The sequence below is a fragment of the Malurus melanocephalus genome, unplaced genomic scaffold (genome assembly GCF_030028575.1).
Source record: "Malurus melanocephalus ecotype Western Australia unplaced genomic scaffold, MMel_1.1 scaffold_61, whole genome shotgun sequence".
Classification (NCBI taxonomy): Eukaryota; Metazoa; Chordata; class Aves; order Passeriformes; family Maluridae; genus Malurus; species Malurus melanocephalus.
Genome location: NW_026623293.1, coordinates 1,562,537 through 1,581,670, shown reverse-complemented (window position 1 = coordinate 1,581,670; position 19,134 = coordinate 1,562,537). Strand labels below are relative to the sequence as shown.

General features: G+C 40.1%; 1 protein-coding gene across 1 annotated transcript in view; it reads left to right on the top strand.

Annotated features, from left to right (window-relative positions):
* Positions 1-19,134, top strand: part of FARP1 (FERM, ARH/RhoGEF and pleckstrin domain protein 1) — a 202,273-nt gene that overhangs the window by 126,726 nt on the left and 56,413 nt on the right. The window contains exons 3-6 of the mRNA XM_057366200.1: positions 6,622-6,726; positions 11,201-11,243; positions 12,340-12,418; positions 14,915-15,012. Of these exons, the coding sequence (XP_057222183.1) occupies positions 6,622-6,726; positions 11,201-11,243; positions 12,340-12,418; positions 14,915-15,012 (325 nt within the window). The remainder of the gene's footprint in view (positions 1-6,621; positions 6,727-11,200; positions 11,244-12,339; positions 12,419-14,914; positions 15,013-19,134) is intronic.

Sequence of the window (19,134 nt, the reverse complement as noted above, 5' to 3'; positions counted from 1 at the left end):
AAGAGAGCAGTCATTTTGCTTGTGCCTATTTTAGAACATATTTTTTACATAAACTAGTTTGTCACGATCAGAAATCCAAGACCATTGTTACAATAACAAATCCATGTTTAAAATGTAGAAAACTTCAGTTTTCTTTTATAGGTCATGCTAGAAATGCAAACAAAGAAGAGGGTTATTAACCCCCTTCTCTTTGTATTTTTTGCCTCACTGATTGTTTGTGTCTTTTACCTCACTAATTGTTTGCTGTGTTGATTTTTGGTTAGCAATGAAATTCCTAAAACAGTCATGGCTGATCGGTGGGGAGGAAAAGTCTGACTTTACAGCTGCATTTTTTAAGGGCAGTAAAACACACCAGAAGTAAAAAGCACCGTATCTTACAATCACACTGTTTAAAAAAAAAGGTGCCACCACCACCAAAACTGACCAAAGGGCAAAAGTGTGCAGCAGAGACTSTGGAAGCAAGCACTGGCATTAAGGGAATACAGCTTCTGTGGTGAGTGTAAAAGCAGACCACTAAAATCTTGAAAGAAAAGAACACTAAATAGTCTCATTGTCCACACACTGCAGATGATCAGTCGCCTGTTTTTAAGGCAGCATAAGAGACTTATTCTGTTGCTGCCTTTGGCCTCAGACCGCCCTTTGATGGTATGTGCAAAAGCATGTGGGATAYGTGCCAGGAGTGGAGCCTTCAACTACATTCAAATGGAAAATATCTTAAAAGGAATGAGGTGCCTGTAGGTTATCATAAAAATCTGCCTCTTCTACACCCTCTTTTTTGAATGGGATGCATACCTGATGGCTGCAGGACCAGAGTGGGGATCTGCTTGCTCAAAAATAGTGGTGGGAATGTGTGGCTGCTCTGGTCCAAGGTGTCATTTTTCTGCTGTTCTCAGGCCTGGTGTGTAGGAATGATGAATCACACTTCTTCTAACACCTCTCAACTACCCAGTCTAAGCTGAASAGCCAGGTAAAAACTAGTAAGCCCAGGTGTAAGAGCTATCTTTATGGTCTAATGATATTTTTGTAGCCATCTAATCCTTCCTGTAGGATTAACACCTGCACTTTGAAAGGGAGGAAGGGAGAAGAAGGGCAGAGGATCTCCAAGTGCCTTGGCAGTATTAGATCCAGAGCAACAGCACTCAGACCAGTGCTKCTTGCCTTTAATCCCACCTTTCAGGAAATAGACTTTTGCTAAATATTAATTATTAATTTCATTTTACGCCAGGAAGGAGAACTGTTTAAAATATGAAATTTGTCTTCTGATGCTGACAGCACTGTTCTCCTGTGAGCAGTTTTCAAGCCTTCTTTGAAGTATGAATTTCTGACAGGGTTATTTGTCTAAGAACCCTGTGCTCAATCTCATCTTCGAGGTTATTTTCATGCTATTTGTTTATCATGAATGGTCGTTGGTTGATTTTCTTTCATTTCAAAACTGYAGCTACATATATAATTTTTAACAGTTTCAAGTAACTGAGAAAGTGATGCTGTTAAGAATGTGGGGTTGCTATTTTTAGTAGTGATTACAGCTGTGTATGGCTTCAGAAATAGTAATGAAATTATTAAATTAAGTTTTCACAATCATTTCAATGCCGTTRTTAAATTGTAGTATAAAAATAATCTGGCAATCTGATTTTGGCTGATCTGATAAAAGGCTGATCAGCACAGGGGATTTTTTTGTCATTAACCATGAAAGAGCAAATACAGTTTTAAACCTTACATTTAACCTTTGTGCCATATAATGTTTACTAATATAATGTTTAGCATGACCAAACAGTCACATTTTGTTTCAGAGCATTTGAGCACCCAGAATGTGATAGGAACRGGGCATTAGTGGAAGAAATACCTGCCTTTATATGGTGGTAGGTGTGAATGATGAATGAACCTTTTTCTTTTAGATGAACATAAAGGAGTTATTTTCTCTCCTGTGAGTTGCTACAACTGTACAAGCAAGTGTAATTAAAACCCAAAACAACCCAAAGTTCTTACTGGCCCRTTTGTAGCAGTTTTGAAGAGAAGGAAAAGAAAGTAGTCTGTGTTTCCACATGAAACTATTTCTGACTTCAACCAAAAATGGGACTTACATTTTTCAGGTGCTCAAAAGAAAGTGTTTATTTTATTTGTTTTTTTAAGCTAGTATTACTGTTCAGTAATGTAAAAACAAACAAACACCTTTCAATCAAAGATCTTGTTTCAGCTGGGATCAGAGAATATCTGGCTGAAAAGATAAAAAATTGTAAAATCACTATTTGACCCTAAACTTACATACTTATTTTTTGGCAGCTAATTAGTGAAATAATTTCTGAATTAACTGTGGGAGTTGGTATAATGTGTCCAAACCTACTTCTTTCAAAGCTCTGGATATCTTCCAGATATAGCCATATACTTTTTATTTTTTAAATAAAATGTATTGCAGTCTGTGTCAAAGAATGGTCTAAACAAGTGTGTTGAGGGATTTTTTTACAAATCATTAGCATTTACTACAACATGAAAGAGTTGTCGAACCTATTAAAATATTCCCCATTGAAAGATCATAGGCAACATACTATTTTGGATTTTGGTGGGAGTAGAGTGCRGCTGAATTGAGTAGGACTCAGATAATGAGCAGACAGCAAAATGCTGAATGTATAATGGGTAAAGCAATAAAAAACCCARTTTGACTGGGTACCTTCCTAGCTTGCAGCTAAATGTGGTGTTGCACCATTATTCATAATTTAGAACTTGACGTTCCCTGAAAATGTAAAGTGACTTTTAAAATGTGATTTCACAGAGCTAAATGAAAGACCAGTTCAAAATGCATTAAGCAATAAGGATGTGTAGCTGGAAGTCAGTGAGCTTCTTTTCATTGTAATAGATTTATAATATTATTCTGGTGTAAGTAAATACCACATCAAGAGAAAAATAGTAATTTTCTGATGTATCAGTCTGACTGGGGCTCACCTCATCTGAAATCGTTAAAACAGATGTCAGGGCTCCTCGTTGTCAGGGTAAAAGATAATACACCTGTATTGCTCAGGAGAAGTTCTCTGCCACTGTGCTCAGATGGCTGATTTGGGGTGGGAAGAACTGGTCTCTGGAGCTGCAATATTTTTCTTTTCATTTCATTTCATTTATGTGGTTATCCAGGAATCTGGCTGTCCACAGAAACAGGAGCAGGACACTGCCAGCTGCTGCAGCTGCTTCCCAAATGCTGGGGGTTTCGTGTCACCTTCCCCCAGCTGTGTTCCACARTACACCATGCCCTCCTGTTCCCTTKCCCTCTCTGTCTCACAGGRTGGTGCTATCTGTGCTAGCAGTGGTCTGGAGGTATAGTCCTGCCACCCACATTCAGTGCTTCCATGCTTCCATATCAGCATCCCCATGGAGCAGACTGGTGCTGGCATGGGGCAGGGAAAGCAGCCAAGCTCTGGCTGATGCAGATGCACCACGGGGCTGTGGGACAGGAGCTGATGGATCTGCCCTCCTACTTTCTGTCTGAGGCATGGCAGTGGGGCCATGCTTGATGGCTAGAAAGTGCCTTCCGAGCTCTGTGGAAAACTTGTGTTTTCTCCTAGGCCTTGTAACCACGTTTAAGTCAGGCACGACTGTTGACTTCAGATGATGTCATCGGTGTGGTGCACTCATTCCTGAATGCTCCCTCTGTCAGCTCGTGTTTGCYGTGCCCTGGATGACTCCTGGTTTGCTTCCATACCCAGCAGACTGAGCTTTTAATTTATTGTGTTTAAATTTTTTAGTAGGGATGTCATGGAACTGCACTGAATCAACATCTCTCTGAAACCTTGTGAGTTCCTACTTTTGTGGATGTTGTACTTCTCCTTCTGGTTCTACAAGACCAGAGTTTCATCAGGCTTTAAATCTCGGCAGATTTTATGTGCACAGCATTTCCTTTGAGTGAACTGTCAGATTTTATTCTGAGGTAGACTGATCAAAGCTAAGATGAGTTTAAAATAATAATATTTACAAATACTAGAGTGAGAAGCATTTCATTTTATTGAGGCATACTCCAAAGAAAATGCCAAGTGACATAAATACTACAAGACTGCTGTTCCATCGTTTAAATGCCTATAGGAAAAAAAAAAAAACTTTATGAAAACACACAGCAGGTTTTAATCAGACGTTTTTACTCATGGTCTGAGTTCAGACAGGCGTGCTCTCCTCAGCTAACCTTGAGCAGTGTGGTAATGCAGGTGGGCTCTCTGCCTTTTTTCCTGTTGGTCAAAAATCTCCACCTAGAGACACCTTTTTTCCCTGTGAGCAATGATGAAGTTTGATCTTTGTGAGACAAAAGTCCATCAAATACTTTAGCTAGACATACAGCCATACTCACAGGCATGTTTCCATTTTCTGGTTGTGGACGAGTAGAAAAGCTTCTTGCTGTCAGGGTAACTGATAAACCCATTCTTCCTCTTTCTAGCAGTCCCAGCCAAACTGTAAAGACCTGAGACTAGTCAGGAAGCAGGAGTATTTGCTTCTAAATAAGTGTTTGCAGAGCAGTAAAACAATGTCATTATTGCACTCAGGCTAATGTTTTTAATATTCCTCCATTGCCTCTAGTGAAATGTATTTACCAGGAAGCTCTTTCATTGAGACTGTGCATGTTTGTTTGTGCCTACGTACAGTGATAGATGGAGTGGAAAATGTGTGAAGCTTTCTGTCAGAACTGCCATACAAAGTGCAGGGGTCAGGGCAGGCTGGGTGGTGAACACTGGGGATGCTTTTGGTTTAATGAAGCTGGAAAACATGAAGTGAGTGTATTCAAATGTGTTTGCACTTGAGACTTATTTTGGATTCCACTGCATTGGATCAAAAGTGCTCTATCTTGAAAAACAGATGTCTCTTTTTTTCCTTTCTTCTTTGTATCCTCTTACTTGGCATTTTGCTATGAATTRCTTTAGTTACTGTGAGGTTATAGTGAATCCTTAAAAAAACTAATGCTTTTATCTCCAATTGTTCTTGGCATGTTTTTTGACAGTATTCATGAGACTAATGTTTGCTACAACGAATATTAACAACCAAATCATAACTTGAGTGAACATTGCTTCCTGGTGGCATAGGTCTGTCAGAGGCACTGGGAATGTGTTGGGTAAAAACCTGTTCAGCAAGTTCTTGGAGAAAGGAGTTTGGCTCTTCCCTTCATACTTTCAAAACCAGCCAGCATTGAAAGGTTTGGTCATTGTGTCCTGCATGAACAGGGTGGCAGTGCTGCTGTGGTGGCACATACACCCTGTAGTTTCCCTAGAAAAATGTCATCACTTAATTTCTCTGGTGTAAGCCTCGCTACTGGGTATGAATATTCACAATTCATATTAGAGAATGTTMAATAAATTACCTTTGGAAAGGTGCTTTGTACTTCAAGTTATGGCTGAAAACCAGGTATTGCCATAGGTGGAAAAAGCCTATCTATTTTTTTTATTATCCCAGTGAAACAGGGACCAAATGCACCTGGGAGAGGGTGGTGTGGATCAGCTGCCCACTAGCAAGTAAGCTGTTGGTGTGGGCACTACCTGGAGATGCCAGGACCTGCATTCAGGCTCAGGTTTGAGCCAGGTCAGCTGGTCTGCACCCCTGTAATGGTTGTCTTTTCTTCACCGGGTTACAGCCGTTCCATTTTTCTCTAGTAATTATTTACTCGGCTGAAAGGGAATGGGGCAGAGTGTAGGTTGAGTGCAAGCCCACTTGTCCAGGATGTGATTGGTCTCTTGTAACACTGGGGTTTGTGCAATTTACTGGATTATTATTTGTTCTGAAGTGAGTGTAAACCTGTGTTTCGGGGCCTCTTAAGTTAAAATAGGTGCATTTGTCCAAGGAACAAAAATATTTGATTTCAGTGATTGCCCTTTTWATACTGAGACTGTTTTTTGCACAAGACTTGCTGGTGAACTGTAATTTATAGTCTTTTCTGCAAGTGTGGATTTAATGGATGGGCTGATGAAAAGAATCCTTACAATCAGCAGCGCGGTGTCTCCGGGAGCTAATATTGGGCTAGAACATCTGGTCTTTATAGCAGGGAGGCTCTCAGTGTTTTTGACTCTTCCAAATTATACTGGCCACCTCTGCCAGGGTARCACAGACAGGCCTGGAGCAGCCTCAGTGCCTCCCAGCAGGAAGTTTGGGATAAGCCCTTGTGAAGTCAGAACCCTGGGCTCAAGCCTGCTGCTTGTCAAGCAGCGTCCAGCAAATCCTCAGTCTTGTATGACGAATCTGTCGGTGAACATCCTGGTTCCACTGCTCAGTACACAGATTTGTGTGCACCACCTGACATGGCTTGAAGGGCCAYGGCATAAAATAAAAATTCACAGTAGAAATCAGCCTTGGTGGTCATGAGAAAACTGCATCCCTAGTCCCCATCTTCTACCTCCTCTATTTCATGGTGTTTTTCCCTCAATAAATAAAAATGTGCTAAAGATGTATTCAGAGCTGCCATCCATGGATGGATGGATACATTCGTTAGCTTTAAAACTAGTCTAATTATTGTCAACTGTCCTGTGGATATGGTTGTGATATTCACTGATTTTGTAAGCAGTTCTGACAGTGTTGTTTGTTGAATTATTTCTTAGCATAATAATTTTTCTGCCACTAATTGAAAGCATCTTTGTAACCCTAGGCTTTGTTTTCTTCTTACAGCAAAGAGCTCCAGGGAAAGTTTTGCATGATGCTGTTTGCAACCACCTGAACCTTGTTGAAGGCGACTATTTTGGCCTTGAATTTCCAGATCATAAAAAGATGATGGTATGTCAAAGGATTCATTTTCAGCTGGTTTTCATCTGCATGCACACTGTATTCTCTACTTCTGCTCCTTACTTCTAAGATATGTTTAATCCTCTGTCTTCAAAAGGGAAAGGACTTTAAAAAAAATGTTCTTGCCTACTGGAGTTGAAGAAATGTTTTTAAAACCTGATTGTTCTTGTCAGATTTCATCTGCGTTGAAATTAACAGCTAGTTCAGACACAAGTTAGGAAAGCATTTTGTTTTTCTAAGTTTTTGTAGAGAAGCCAAAGGCTGGACTGTTGCAGAGCCTCAACTCTTGATTTTATAGTCCTGCTTGATTTGGAGTGCAGAAAAAAAATCTTTCTGCACTGACAGAGAAATTGTGATAATGATTGTGACAGAGTTTGTGAAAAATGTTGTGGGGCAAGAAGAGAGGTAGGTAATTATAACAAGGTTAATAAAAAAGAAAGTAAGTCCAAAAACCCCAAATAAATTGTTGGAAGTCCTTTCTGAGGGAGCTGTGTGGCACAGGCAGSTGTCCTGGTCCTGGCACTCAGGCAACATCCAGGCATTGCACTGCCAGTATCATGTAGCAGAGAAAGCCATAGCCTAACGACTTCACAGCCTTTAATGACTTCCTCTTTGAAGTTTGTGTTACTTTGAACTTATTGTGTGACCTATTGGCATGCGTACTGGTTATCTGGGTTGCTTTATCAGTACATTGGATATCATGCCTGTTAGGTGAATTTTGCAGCAGTAGCCTGGATGACCTAAAGGAGATGACTTTGAGCAACTATTAAAAAAACCCTGTGTTCTCTCCATCTAGTTAAAATATGCATAAGGARCAGTATTTTTTAATGAAATGAACAGTAGGAGTCTCCTGTGTGTCATGCCTTAGTACAGGCACAGACATTAGACAATAGACACTAAAACTGAATGTTAGTGGTCATAGTGTTCTAGGCTAACTATAATAAAATAGGATTTTTTCTTTAATGGATGTTAATCTTTAGAAGGGATTTACTTCACAGTGTGCTCCTGAAGTGCATGAAACACAGTTCACTAGAAGGGTTTGTGTTCTGACAGATACCCTTGGCTAATGCTCAAGGTAACTGGAAAGCTTAATGTAACTTTTCTAAACAGTGCAACTGTACAGTACCATTGCAGCAGAGGGTCTGTGTAGCCAGGATAATACTGGCATTCTGACATTACTGATGTATGTATGCAAAACTTGAAAAAAATCCTAACATCTTTTGTATGTACAGTTGCYTTTTAGTTCTCTAGAAAATAGAGAAGGTCATTTGATCAACCTTCTCTACTTCACAGGTCATTAAGTTTTAAATAGATGACTGTCTGTGTTTTGCTCAGACACCTGAAGTAAACTAATAATTTTCAGTCTTGTGAAAACAAAGTGGTTCATTTGCTTGAGGCAGAACACAGGAGAGATTGAGGGCTGCCGCTGCCTGAGGCCCTCACAATGGCAGGAATTGACTGTCTGAAAATAGGTCCAGACAGTCACAGTGGGGGGTTTAGGGCTCTGATGTAGAGGCAGGTGGAGAAAAGCCCCTAATCCCCGTGCCAGTTTGACCTGAAGGAAAATGTCTGAGGGCACTGATGATGGGAACTCAACTRGCCCCTGCTCTTGCAAAAGGAAGTACTAGCCAAGTACCTGTGAGCACCAGTCCACCTTTTTCCGGTTGTCCAGTCTTTGCTTCTAAAAAATGGGGAGCTCCACAAACCTGGCCCATTTCTAGTCAGCTGTGCCCCCAGAGTGGTGAAATTCAGTGGAATTAATGCCTTCAGCCACCTGAAACTCTGAAGCAGAAGATTTGATTACGAATTGTTGTTTCAATATGGAGCAGCACTCTAAGAGTATTATTTACACTTAAATTATTGTAACCAGTTTATATGATGCAATTGARGTGAATGTTCCTGTGGGATTTTAAATTTTCTGAGCTTCATAAAGGCCATAAAGTAAAACTCAAGCATTGTGCAAGTAAAAAACCCTGCAGTTAATGGCATGTCTGAGAAATAAAACACTCATGCATATTTTATATTCATGTCATCTGAAGAGAATGAGTCACTTTTCCAGTGTAGAGTGCAACGTAAAAGGAAAAATAAATATTTAGAGCRTATTTGTTTGGGCGTAATCATATGTATGTGAAGTCATATATTCACAATTTAGCTGTGTTTATTTCAACACACGAGGCTCCAGACCTCATATCTGATATATTGACAGTTGTATGAAACGTTGCCTGGCAGCTGTATTCATTCAAGTCATGCTTGGAGCAGACAAGATCTGCWTGGGAGATGATTGTGGAGGGTCTGAGTGCTCCAATTCCTGGGACAAGAAGAAAGACTGTCGCCAAGCCTGGGGTTTCACAGAGTTTCACCACACTTGATGTCTGCCCCCATTCTCCAGCTGCTGAAATCTGGTCACCATTGTGGAATGCCAGCCTTTGTTTTCCAAATAAATAATCTAGCCCTTGTAGTTCCAGAGAAAATTGAAAACATTAATCTTAATTAAGTCCTCACATTAGTTTTCCTTTCCAGTTTATAAACCAGTCTCGGATGGATGGTGTTTAGRTACAGTGTGGGAGTTGCATGATACAAAAGTTTTGATTGCTTGGGTTTGGTGATACTGATGACATCGTTGTTTTGCCCCATCTTTCTCCCTACATGCATTCAGTACATGGATTTGCAGTATACAGCAGTCTGTTCAAGGATGTTATAAATTGCTTGTGGGATGGTTGGGGAAGTAGAGAAAGGAATAGTGCACTTGCATGCTCATGCTCTATCATAAACCACCTCCGGGAAGAAAMGAGTTTTCTTTTGGGGTTTTTTTTTGGCATCAAGTGAAATACATTATTCCCTTAATTGTGTAAATTGGCTATTTCATATTCAAGAAGTCTTTTCTCCTCCTCATTAAACTTGCCAAAGTCCSTGGCCTTTGTTGCAGGTTATGTACATGCGAACTTTCTGAAACAAAACAGTTTTAAATTATTCATGTGTCAAAGTGTGTCAGGGCCAGTTTAACATGTGATAAAGACTGTATTGCTGTTCTTGGATAACCAAGTTTCTTTAACCTCTGAAAAAAAAAAAAAAAAAGAAAAGTACTTTCCTAGACTGAGAAACATAAGAGGAATTCAATGGAGTAGCATGAGTGCCTGTGAAAAGGCAGGGCTGTGAGGTCTCTGCTAATTGGAATCACTCACATTAGTAATGATGAAAATGGCACATGGCATTGGAGCAGTGACAGCAGTGACACAGGTCTGCTCCTGTCTGGCTTCTCAGGTGATCTCAGGAAATGGATATTTTGGGTATGTTTCAGTCTCTGCATAATCTAAAATTATTAAAGGTCGAAAAGATAATAATTTTAATATATACTCTTTTTCTAGAAGAAGACTCAGTTAATCTGTTTTYTAATGGCTTTAACCTTTGTGATGGTCATGGGGTGTTCTTCCACAAATTTCAGATGTCTTCAAGGGAGGCCCTGGGCAATTTAGTGAGATAACAAAATATAAATCGTGGGCATGGGTAGTTACCAGCTGAGGGCTGTGAGCTGTCTCCAGGCCCTGTGAATCATCTGGCTTTTATCTTCTGTGTGATTGTCCCTTGGTTTTTCTGTAACATTTTGCCCCGGCCTTTCTCACTCGAGACTGCAGGATGGGGGGGTTATAGGCTCTCAAAACTGTATTTCCTTTCACTGCTTCACTTTTGAAAGCTTGAGGAAAGACCCACACACTGTCCTGGAAAATGGATTGTCAAGTGAACTACACACAGAAGTTACGCTGTCCTAGTGAAGAATGCCTGGGCCTGAATTTCCCAGGTTTATAGAAGAGAGATATTCCACAGCTCAAAAGCTTCTCTTACGCATGCCTTGCACAGTTTTCTGCTTCACCCCTGTGATCTGAGAGGACATTKCCCCTGCAGCTGGTGGGAGGGAGGCTCCTTTATCTCCATGGAGCCAAGCAAAGGAGCTCCACATTTATGCCCAKACTCACTCTGGAATTCCTGTTGGGKCCCCCAYACCAGGAGGCTGCTGCCATCTCATTTCTCCATTTGTCCAGCATTTCCAGCCTCAAAGGCAAGCACCAACTCCATTTACTTCCCTTCCTCAAGATTAATCAGGGTTTGGGACTCAGTGACAGTATAGGACTGTCTTTTCCTAAACTCCTGGCTTCTGTTCTTTCCRAAAAATAAATGGTTCCTGAGCACAWRTGCTGTGCTTATTGGTGTGCAAGACAAGTGAGGGGGAGATTCCCTCACTGTTCTCCAGTTCTCTGAATCTGTGCTGCTTTGAAAGCTGTGCCCATTAACAATGCTGTTTTCCGAGCATCTCCCTGAATTTTGGGGAGAAAATCCACCACGTAATATTAAGGAAAGAATAGTGACCACACTGAAAAAAATAAGTAACTGATAATCTAGGTATTGCAATTAAAAATGCTCCTCTGGTAGTTTGTTTAGAGATGWTAACACCACCTTATTTTGTTTTCAGGTGTGGCTCGATCTTTTGAAGCCTGTTATGAAACAGATTAGAAGTAAGTGCTTCCTTGTTGACATTTCTTTCCTCAGCCTGAGAGTACTTGAATAAATTAAGACTCGGTTGGTTGCAATCTTTATGTTTTCAACCTCCTGCACTAAATTCTTTTGGAATTATTTTTTATTTCTAGTCTGTCCTTAAAAGATGTACCTGTGAAGTTATGTCRTATGAATATATGAATGGGCTGATCCCTCCCTACAGGAGGCTGAGGTTTAGTCAGTTTAGGAGAGGCACTGGTGGCAATGGAGGGAACAATTTTGTAGGGAAAAAGAGTGCAGTAAAAGAAGGATTAAAGGAACATATGTTTCTGACAGGTAGCAGTAATTGGGATAGAAGAAAAAGGACAGGAAAACATTTTTACTGGGAAGGAGCTAAGCAGATGTGTTACAGCTGTGTGGGACATTGCTGCAGAGCCTGGAACTGTCAGAGACCAACTGGGATAGGGCCTTCAGGGCAAGTTATAGGGGGTGGTGGGAAAGAACAGGGAATTGTAAAGACCTACCAGTTCTGGGAAGAGCAGAAATGAACAGGAAAGGTCCTGGTTATTTTGTTTCTCAGTCAAATATCAGCCAAGTTCTTGATTTATTGAGCTTTGCCATTGAGATTCAGTTTTTCTAGGTGCCTCTCTAGTTGTGTTAGTCTGAATGTATGCTCTGGCACCTYTCCCTCTCACAAAACAGGGATRCATTTGTCCTTTTGTCACTGGTCATACTTGTAAGAGTTGGAACAAATGTGTTGGTCTTAAAACAGGAATAATAATTTGCTRGTGGACTCGAAAAGTAGTGTGTAATTTAGCATCCTCCTGTTCTGAAGTAWGGAAATTAGATACACCTATATTTTATTGGATCAACTGATGTAATTACTAAAAACATACTTGGTTTTGGCAGGAGTAGCCCTTGACCAAGTTACTGTTCTCATTTATTGTGCGTAAATTTTATTGGGCTGTCTCCAAATATCCAGCATACTAACAAAGGACAAGAGGTTAGCATGTCTGTGTGCACTGCAGGTTGCATGAACCATCCCTTGTACATCATTGTGCATATTTGGCCAGCATGTTACTGATGATTGTTAATTTCCTTTGTCATCTGCCCTAGGACCGAAGCATGTTGTTGTAAAATTTGTGGTAAAATTCTTCCCACCTGACCACGCTCAGCTGCAGGAGGAGCTGACAAGGTTAGTAGCTGCATGACTGTTTCTTCTTGTTAAATCTGATGGACAGCGGGGAGAACATGGAATCTGAGATGACTGGGGACTGATGACTTGGTTAGCTTGGTATTCTTTGTCCCAGCATTGAATGCAGATGAAAAAATAGGCTCCAAGGTGCAGCTGCAGTCTGAGCTGTGAGGTTCTGCAAAGTGCAGGCATCCTTTGCCTCCCTGGATTTGGAGGCCTGGGAGAGCTTTAGAAACCCCAAGAGAGGTCAAGTTTGGCAACAGATCAAGTCATGTATTGGCACCCTGGGGCACCCTCTGCCGAGGGACATGAGGGACTCTGCACCCTCATTTGGGAGAGAGCTGCTCTGTGTGAGTTGCCCATTTGCAGCAGCATTGGACCCTCTTTRCACAGCCAACACAAATGCCAAAGGTTTGCACGGGTGGAGGTGTGACTTTGGAGATGGAGAAATGGGAAGGAGAAGGAATAAAATGAAAAAGAGGAAAGTAGAGAAAGATACATATGCAGACAGAGTACTTTTAAATGCTAACGCTTACATGCTTTTGAGTGCATTTCAAAAATTTGATTTTAGCTCTGAATTTCACACTATATTGGCACAAAGAGTCATATTTCTCTGTGAGTAAATATGGATATGAGAGGCCTGTTAATGTTCTTTCTCACTGGCAGGTCCTTCCTTTATGGTCAAAACCACTGTTTTGTTGCACTGCTTTTTCAGTGCAACTTTTCACTCTTATTCTGGTCTACARTGTTACTGGATTTTGATTACACATTTCCATTCTGATTCGGTATTTTCACTAATACCTATTATTTTCAATCTTCTCACAAGACAAAGTCCTCTTTTGCAAAGAGCTCTGGTGTCCTTATGACTTGCATTATAAAGAACAAGTCCACTTTTGTGATGTTCACTCTTTGTCTTTGTCATGTTTTATTTTAGTAATAGAGCATTGGAATATAAAAAACATTATTGATATTGCTTGATGGCTTGGGAAGAGAAAAGTAGAAATGGGGGGTAGGAAGAAGGAATATTTACTAAAGAATCAAAGAAAGAATAAAAAGAATAAAGGAATGAAGGAAAACTTACAATGTGATGTTATTAATGAAACATTTCTGTTTCTGAATAGATATTCTGCATATCAGTTTCTTAGTATGTAAACTGTAAACTAATTTTTTGTGATCTCTCTCTGTACCTGGAGATGTGTCTGTTAATCCTAATGACTTTTTTTGGTTAGATTTTTAAATATGTATGCTAAGGGACCTGAATATATATTCACAGCCATGTGTAGGATGTGAAAGCATATCCACAGGGAACTGCTTTATCACTTGAAGAAGAAGAGAATATAACATTTTTGTGCTATGTTCCTCTACCAGGGTGAATTTTGTATGGTAGACAGATGTCTGCAGGTTCCAAAAAGACATTATGGGGATCTGTATTATTTCAGTATGGACATACACAGTCCTTTTCCATACTCCTCAAATCCTTGACCTTTTCATTTAGTGAAAAATGAACATTGTCTCATTCAGAAACTCACTGTTCAAATGAGAGCTTTTCTCTGAACCTGTTAAAATCTAGTATTATCAAAATTATTGAGATCCTAGTATGAGTTGTCCAGAGGAGCTGCAGTGTTTGGAAGGCTTGTTAAAGTGTGTCTCACCGCTTCAGGTTTCATACCAGCTGTAGGAGAAATGTCCATTGCTAGGTTTTGTTTTTTGGTGGGGTTTTTTTTTGTTTGTTTGGGGTTTTTTTTGTTTTGTTTTGTTTGGGGGGGTGGGTTTTTTTTTTTTTTTTGTTATTTTTTTTTTCTTCTTGTGGTAAGGAAGAATTGGAGTGGCCATTTCAGTTTCTGTTGAAGATAAAAGAAATCTAAAAGTTGAAATAATGTCTTGGGCTTCTCTTGTTTCTGCATTTAAACTGCCAGTGTTTAAATGGCCCTACATTTAAACTGTAATTTAAATGCCCTACATGACTGAGATGTTTTGAAGGCAATTAGAAAGGGCTGGTAATGGACAGTGCAGATATTGGAGCCACAAAGGTATCAGAACTAGCTAGAGTTTTTCATCAAGATTTTGTGCCTTGTTCCCAAGCAACTGCCAAGGTGGAAATTTAGAATTTGCTTTGTTTTCTACAAGAACCAACAGATAACTCTAAATCACTGGTTTATCTGTCATTTCTTCATGGTTAGTAGCAGCTGCATTAACTGGTGCTGAGTACTTAACAAGTGTCACATTTGCTGCCACTGTCATATCTCTGGTTCCAAGGGAGGTAGGAAGAGAGAAAAAGAGAGATATCTTGGTTCTTCTAAGCAGCCACCACACGCAGCTCTAATGGCAGTAATACAGTATCTGTTGTGTTTTATTTAGCCTCTAAACCTAGGTAATTCAGATCACTCCTATAGATTCCAAAAAGTGAAATGAGCACACAATCAAAGCCAGAACTCGTGTGTTTACCCCTCTTTCCCTCCAGCTTTGTGTGACTCTTTGTTCACTTCTGTTTTGCAGGTACCTATTTGCACTGCAAGTGAAGCAGGACCTGGCCCAGGGAAGGCTAACRTGTAACGATACCAGCACTGCCCTCCTAATCTCACACATTGTACAGTGTAAGTTCCCTTTTTCCTTCTTTCCAGATGGATAAACATGATGATTGGTTGGACATGCTTTGCAGGGTTACCTGTTAATAGCTGCAGTAGGGACAGGTTTAAGCCTTATGGACAATTTATTGTACTTCTGCATAATGCCATTCAAATTCTGGTAATTCACTATTTCAAATAAAGAACAGCTTCTGGTCACTGGATTTGAATTTTCCAAGCATTTGATAGGCTGCCAAAGATCATTTAAAAAGTAGGCTTTACAGGCAGTGGCACATGTTGAATTCTGCTGAAATCCTTTTTTATTGTACACTTTGCACACTTTGCAACGAGTCAGCGGGGTATTCAAATTCCTGGAGATCTGGATGCTGTCTAGAGAATGTAGTAAATAAACATGCTTAGAATGCCAGACKAAATCACAATCCTAGGAGGAAACTGATAGGGAAGAAAAGAAAACAATAGATTTTAAGCCCTTTTTTTTTTTTAATTGCAAAGTTTGCACAATAACACTGTCCAGTAGAATCATACATTATTTTTGTTCATGACATCAAAGCTTTTWTTAGCTTCCACATGACTTGAAAGACAATCTATATTTTCCCTTTCAARACTTTATGGATACTCATCTTGAGAATAACATGAGGGAAAACCACTTAGCAAGTATAATGGTTATAATAGATATTGTTTTGAATGGTCCTTGTGCAATTCAGTATTGTGTRTTTCCACTGTAATGCTGCTGTATGGAAATTACAGTCAACAAACACATTTGGAAGCTCTTKGAAGGTGAACAGATAAATCTCATGATCCTTTGTTATAGTCTGTTGAAGTGTTAGGACAATTGCTCCTCAATTGCAGTTGGAAAGGCAGGTATTTTATGGTTCTGTTTGCTATGGTCATCATTGYTCAGTGTGACTGAGTAGCAGTAAGAAACTGAAATTCTGTTGTCCTTACACCCTTTTAAAATTATTTGGCAGCACAGATTTTAAAAAAGAAAGGAATCCTTGACACTAGTGAGATTTTTGTCTCTTGGTTTTTCCTTTTACAGTGTCCAGCAATCCAGCTGTACTTGAGCTAGTTCTAACTTTCTTTCATCTCAGGGAATAAAAAAGTCTTGATCATTTTGGGGAAATTGAGTCTCATTTGCTAAACTGCATTCTAGGCTGAGTTTTCCTACTAAATGTCTGTGTAACAAAGATGTTGAGGAGTGGACACCTAATGCATGTGTCTGTCTTCATTTGAGGTATTGCTTTGTGATCATCCTCTCTTGAGCACGTATACTTTATATGCATTGGTTTCATTATGATCTCTGCTTAGAGCCTGTTTCCTGTCTTACTTGGCCCTTTTTGTAATTGCTCAAGTTCTTCACTGAACTATCTACAGCTCTGGTGTCCAAATTGCTCAGAGTGCAGCTGCTAGCTTGTTTTCCTGAAGCAAGAGCTTCAAAGGATCAAATACAGGATGTCCTTTCACTTTTACAAGGTGTCTGTTTCCCTCCTCTCCGCAGTCCAATGCAAGTTGAATTCCATGGTTTTTCAAAATTCCTCCATTATACCCTTGACCACCTGTGCAGGCCGGTGAGAAGCACTCATTTCCAAGGTGTGCAACGTGGCAAATTATCACCATTGCTCTTGAGCTGCTGAGATGCATTATATTGGTGGATTAAATAATTTTCTGCAGTTTGCTTGAAGTGATCATGATGCATTTGAAACTTCTGTCCCATTCACTTGTGACCTTGAGATGCAGAGTGATTCTGATTTGGGATTTTAGGGATCAAGCAGTACTCTCCTGAAGTGGAGAGCAAAGTAAGCTACTTTTGAACTGAAAACCAGAWTTTTTTCATTGTGTCAGAAGAGAGCAAAGAGATTCATTATGCAGAAGTGAAACAGTGTTCACAGAATCTGAACTGCCGTTTTGGGCACAGGGATGTTGTGCCTTGTGGAGCAGTTGTAGCGCTTCYCCTCCACGTCTCCTGACTTAAATCTGGCCTGGTTTTTAGTTGTTAAWGGATTTTTCTCCTCTCCCTTTCTTGCATAGCAGTGTTTGCTACAAACCTCTGCTAGAAGTTTGTGACTGTTTTTTTTATTTGTCCATTTTGTGTCTCATGAATATTTTTCTGTGGAAATTTTCTCTGTTAAGAGTCTATGGCTGTATCTAACCCGCATGGCTGTCTTTACTTATTTTGTCTCTAGCTTATTTTTCAGCAGCAAAAGAAATATTATGTATTTGTCTGCAATAAAAATCAAAGTAAGCAGATGATAAGAGTAATGGTATCAAAGGGGAAAGATTGGGCAGGTTAGTTATTGTATGTCTTACAAATGCTGTGCCAATGAGCAGTTTCCATGGGGAATATCTGATTCCAGGAGGCCCATATATTATGTAGGCAAGCTTATGTCAATGTTATAGACTGCTACTTATCATGAAATCATAATATGACAGCAGATAGGTTTCTACTAAATTAGCATGTATATTACAGAATGAAATTYGTATTTGAAACATTCAATTTAAAAACACCTTAAAAGCACTGTAAAAAGTGTTAGAAGTGAGAGGGCACTTGGATACTGCAAACAGTGCACTGCAGTGAGTGTGTGAAGTATGAAGATGGACTGACCATGAACCAGAGTATGCCCAGGTGGCCAAGAAGGCCAATGGCATCCTWACCTGTGTCAAGAATARTRTGGCCAGCAGGACCAGRGCAGTGATTGCCCCCCTGTACTCAGCACTGGTGAGGCCGCACCTCAGATCCTCTGTCCAGTTCTGTGTCCCTCAGAAAGACASTGAGGAGCTGGARTGTGTCCAGAGAAGGACAAGGAAGCTGGAGAARGTTCTGGAGCACAAGTCTTATTAGGAGCTGCTGAGGGAGCTGGGGGTGTTTAGCTTGGAGAAAAGGGGGATGAGARGGGGCCTTATCACTCTCTACAACTCCCTGAGAGGAAGGTGTAGCCAGGTGATAAGATRAGGGGAAATGGCCTCAAGTTGTACTAGGGAAGGTTTAGATTGGGTACTAGGAATAATTTCTTCATGGAAAGAAGAAATTCAAGCATTGGAAAAGGCTTCCTCAGGAAGTGGTGGARTCMCCRTCACTGGAGTTATTTAAAAAACGTGTAAATGTAAGACTCAGGGAYGTGGTTACTSGTGGGCTTGGCAGTGCTGGGTTAGCAGTTGAACCTGATGATCTTAGAGGTCTTTTCSAAACTCAGTAATTCTGTGATTCTGTGATMAGACAAAAAGAGCTGAAATACAAWGCATTAGACYTATCAGAAGTGCTAATRCAGACAGAATACAGCGTGGTGTAATGCACTGCAGATAAGAGAAGAACCATCAGCAGTGTAAATAATTTGGTTAAATGAAAAGATCTTAAAGAATGGCTATATGTGAGGCTGACAGTATTTACAACTCCCTCTCATTCTCAATGGAGTGCCACTAGAAAGTCATGTAAAGTGGAAAAGGAAGGTAAGGTGGGAAGTAAAGCTTGTGGAGTATGAGTTCAGAGAGAACAAATTCAGAAGCAACTTGAAAGCCAGGAAGACAATTTTGATAATGGATTAGCAGTTGAAAAATGCTGAGAACATTGTAGAAATCATGTCGAGGTGAAGAAAGAATCTTCTGTGCTCCTGACTCTGAAGCCCTACAGGAGGTGTGTTAAGCTCATCTGTGTACACAGACATAGGAGTTTTGAACTGCATTTTAAGGAATCCAGGCCCATGTTATTTGAGGTGTTTTGAACTTATGGTGGGTTTATGGCTTCATTAAAGAACAGAAATTTGCCTTTTATTTGAGTTAGGATTAAAAACAGACCCTGAAGATTTGTGAGTCTGGGATGAGTAAAACTGGAAGGAGGGAACTGTTTCTGAGATGGGGACAAATGGGAAGATTTAAAAAAGGGAAATTCTCAAAGGTTCTGTAGTATTTCTGTCATTTAAAGGAATGATTGAGAGCAGATGGGGTGAATGAGGAGGTGGAAATCAGACAGTCTCAGTTTTCAACTCTTTTCCACCTCTGACCTTCAAAGTAAAAAATGTCATCATGTGTCTGCAGGCAGTTTGGGTCAAAAAAGCTACTGCTCTGTCATTCACAGATGCTTTGGTTCCTTATTCTCAGTGCCAACGCAAGGCTATTGCTTCCCCTCTGCATTTAAGG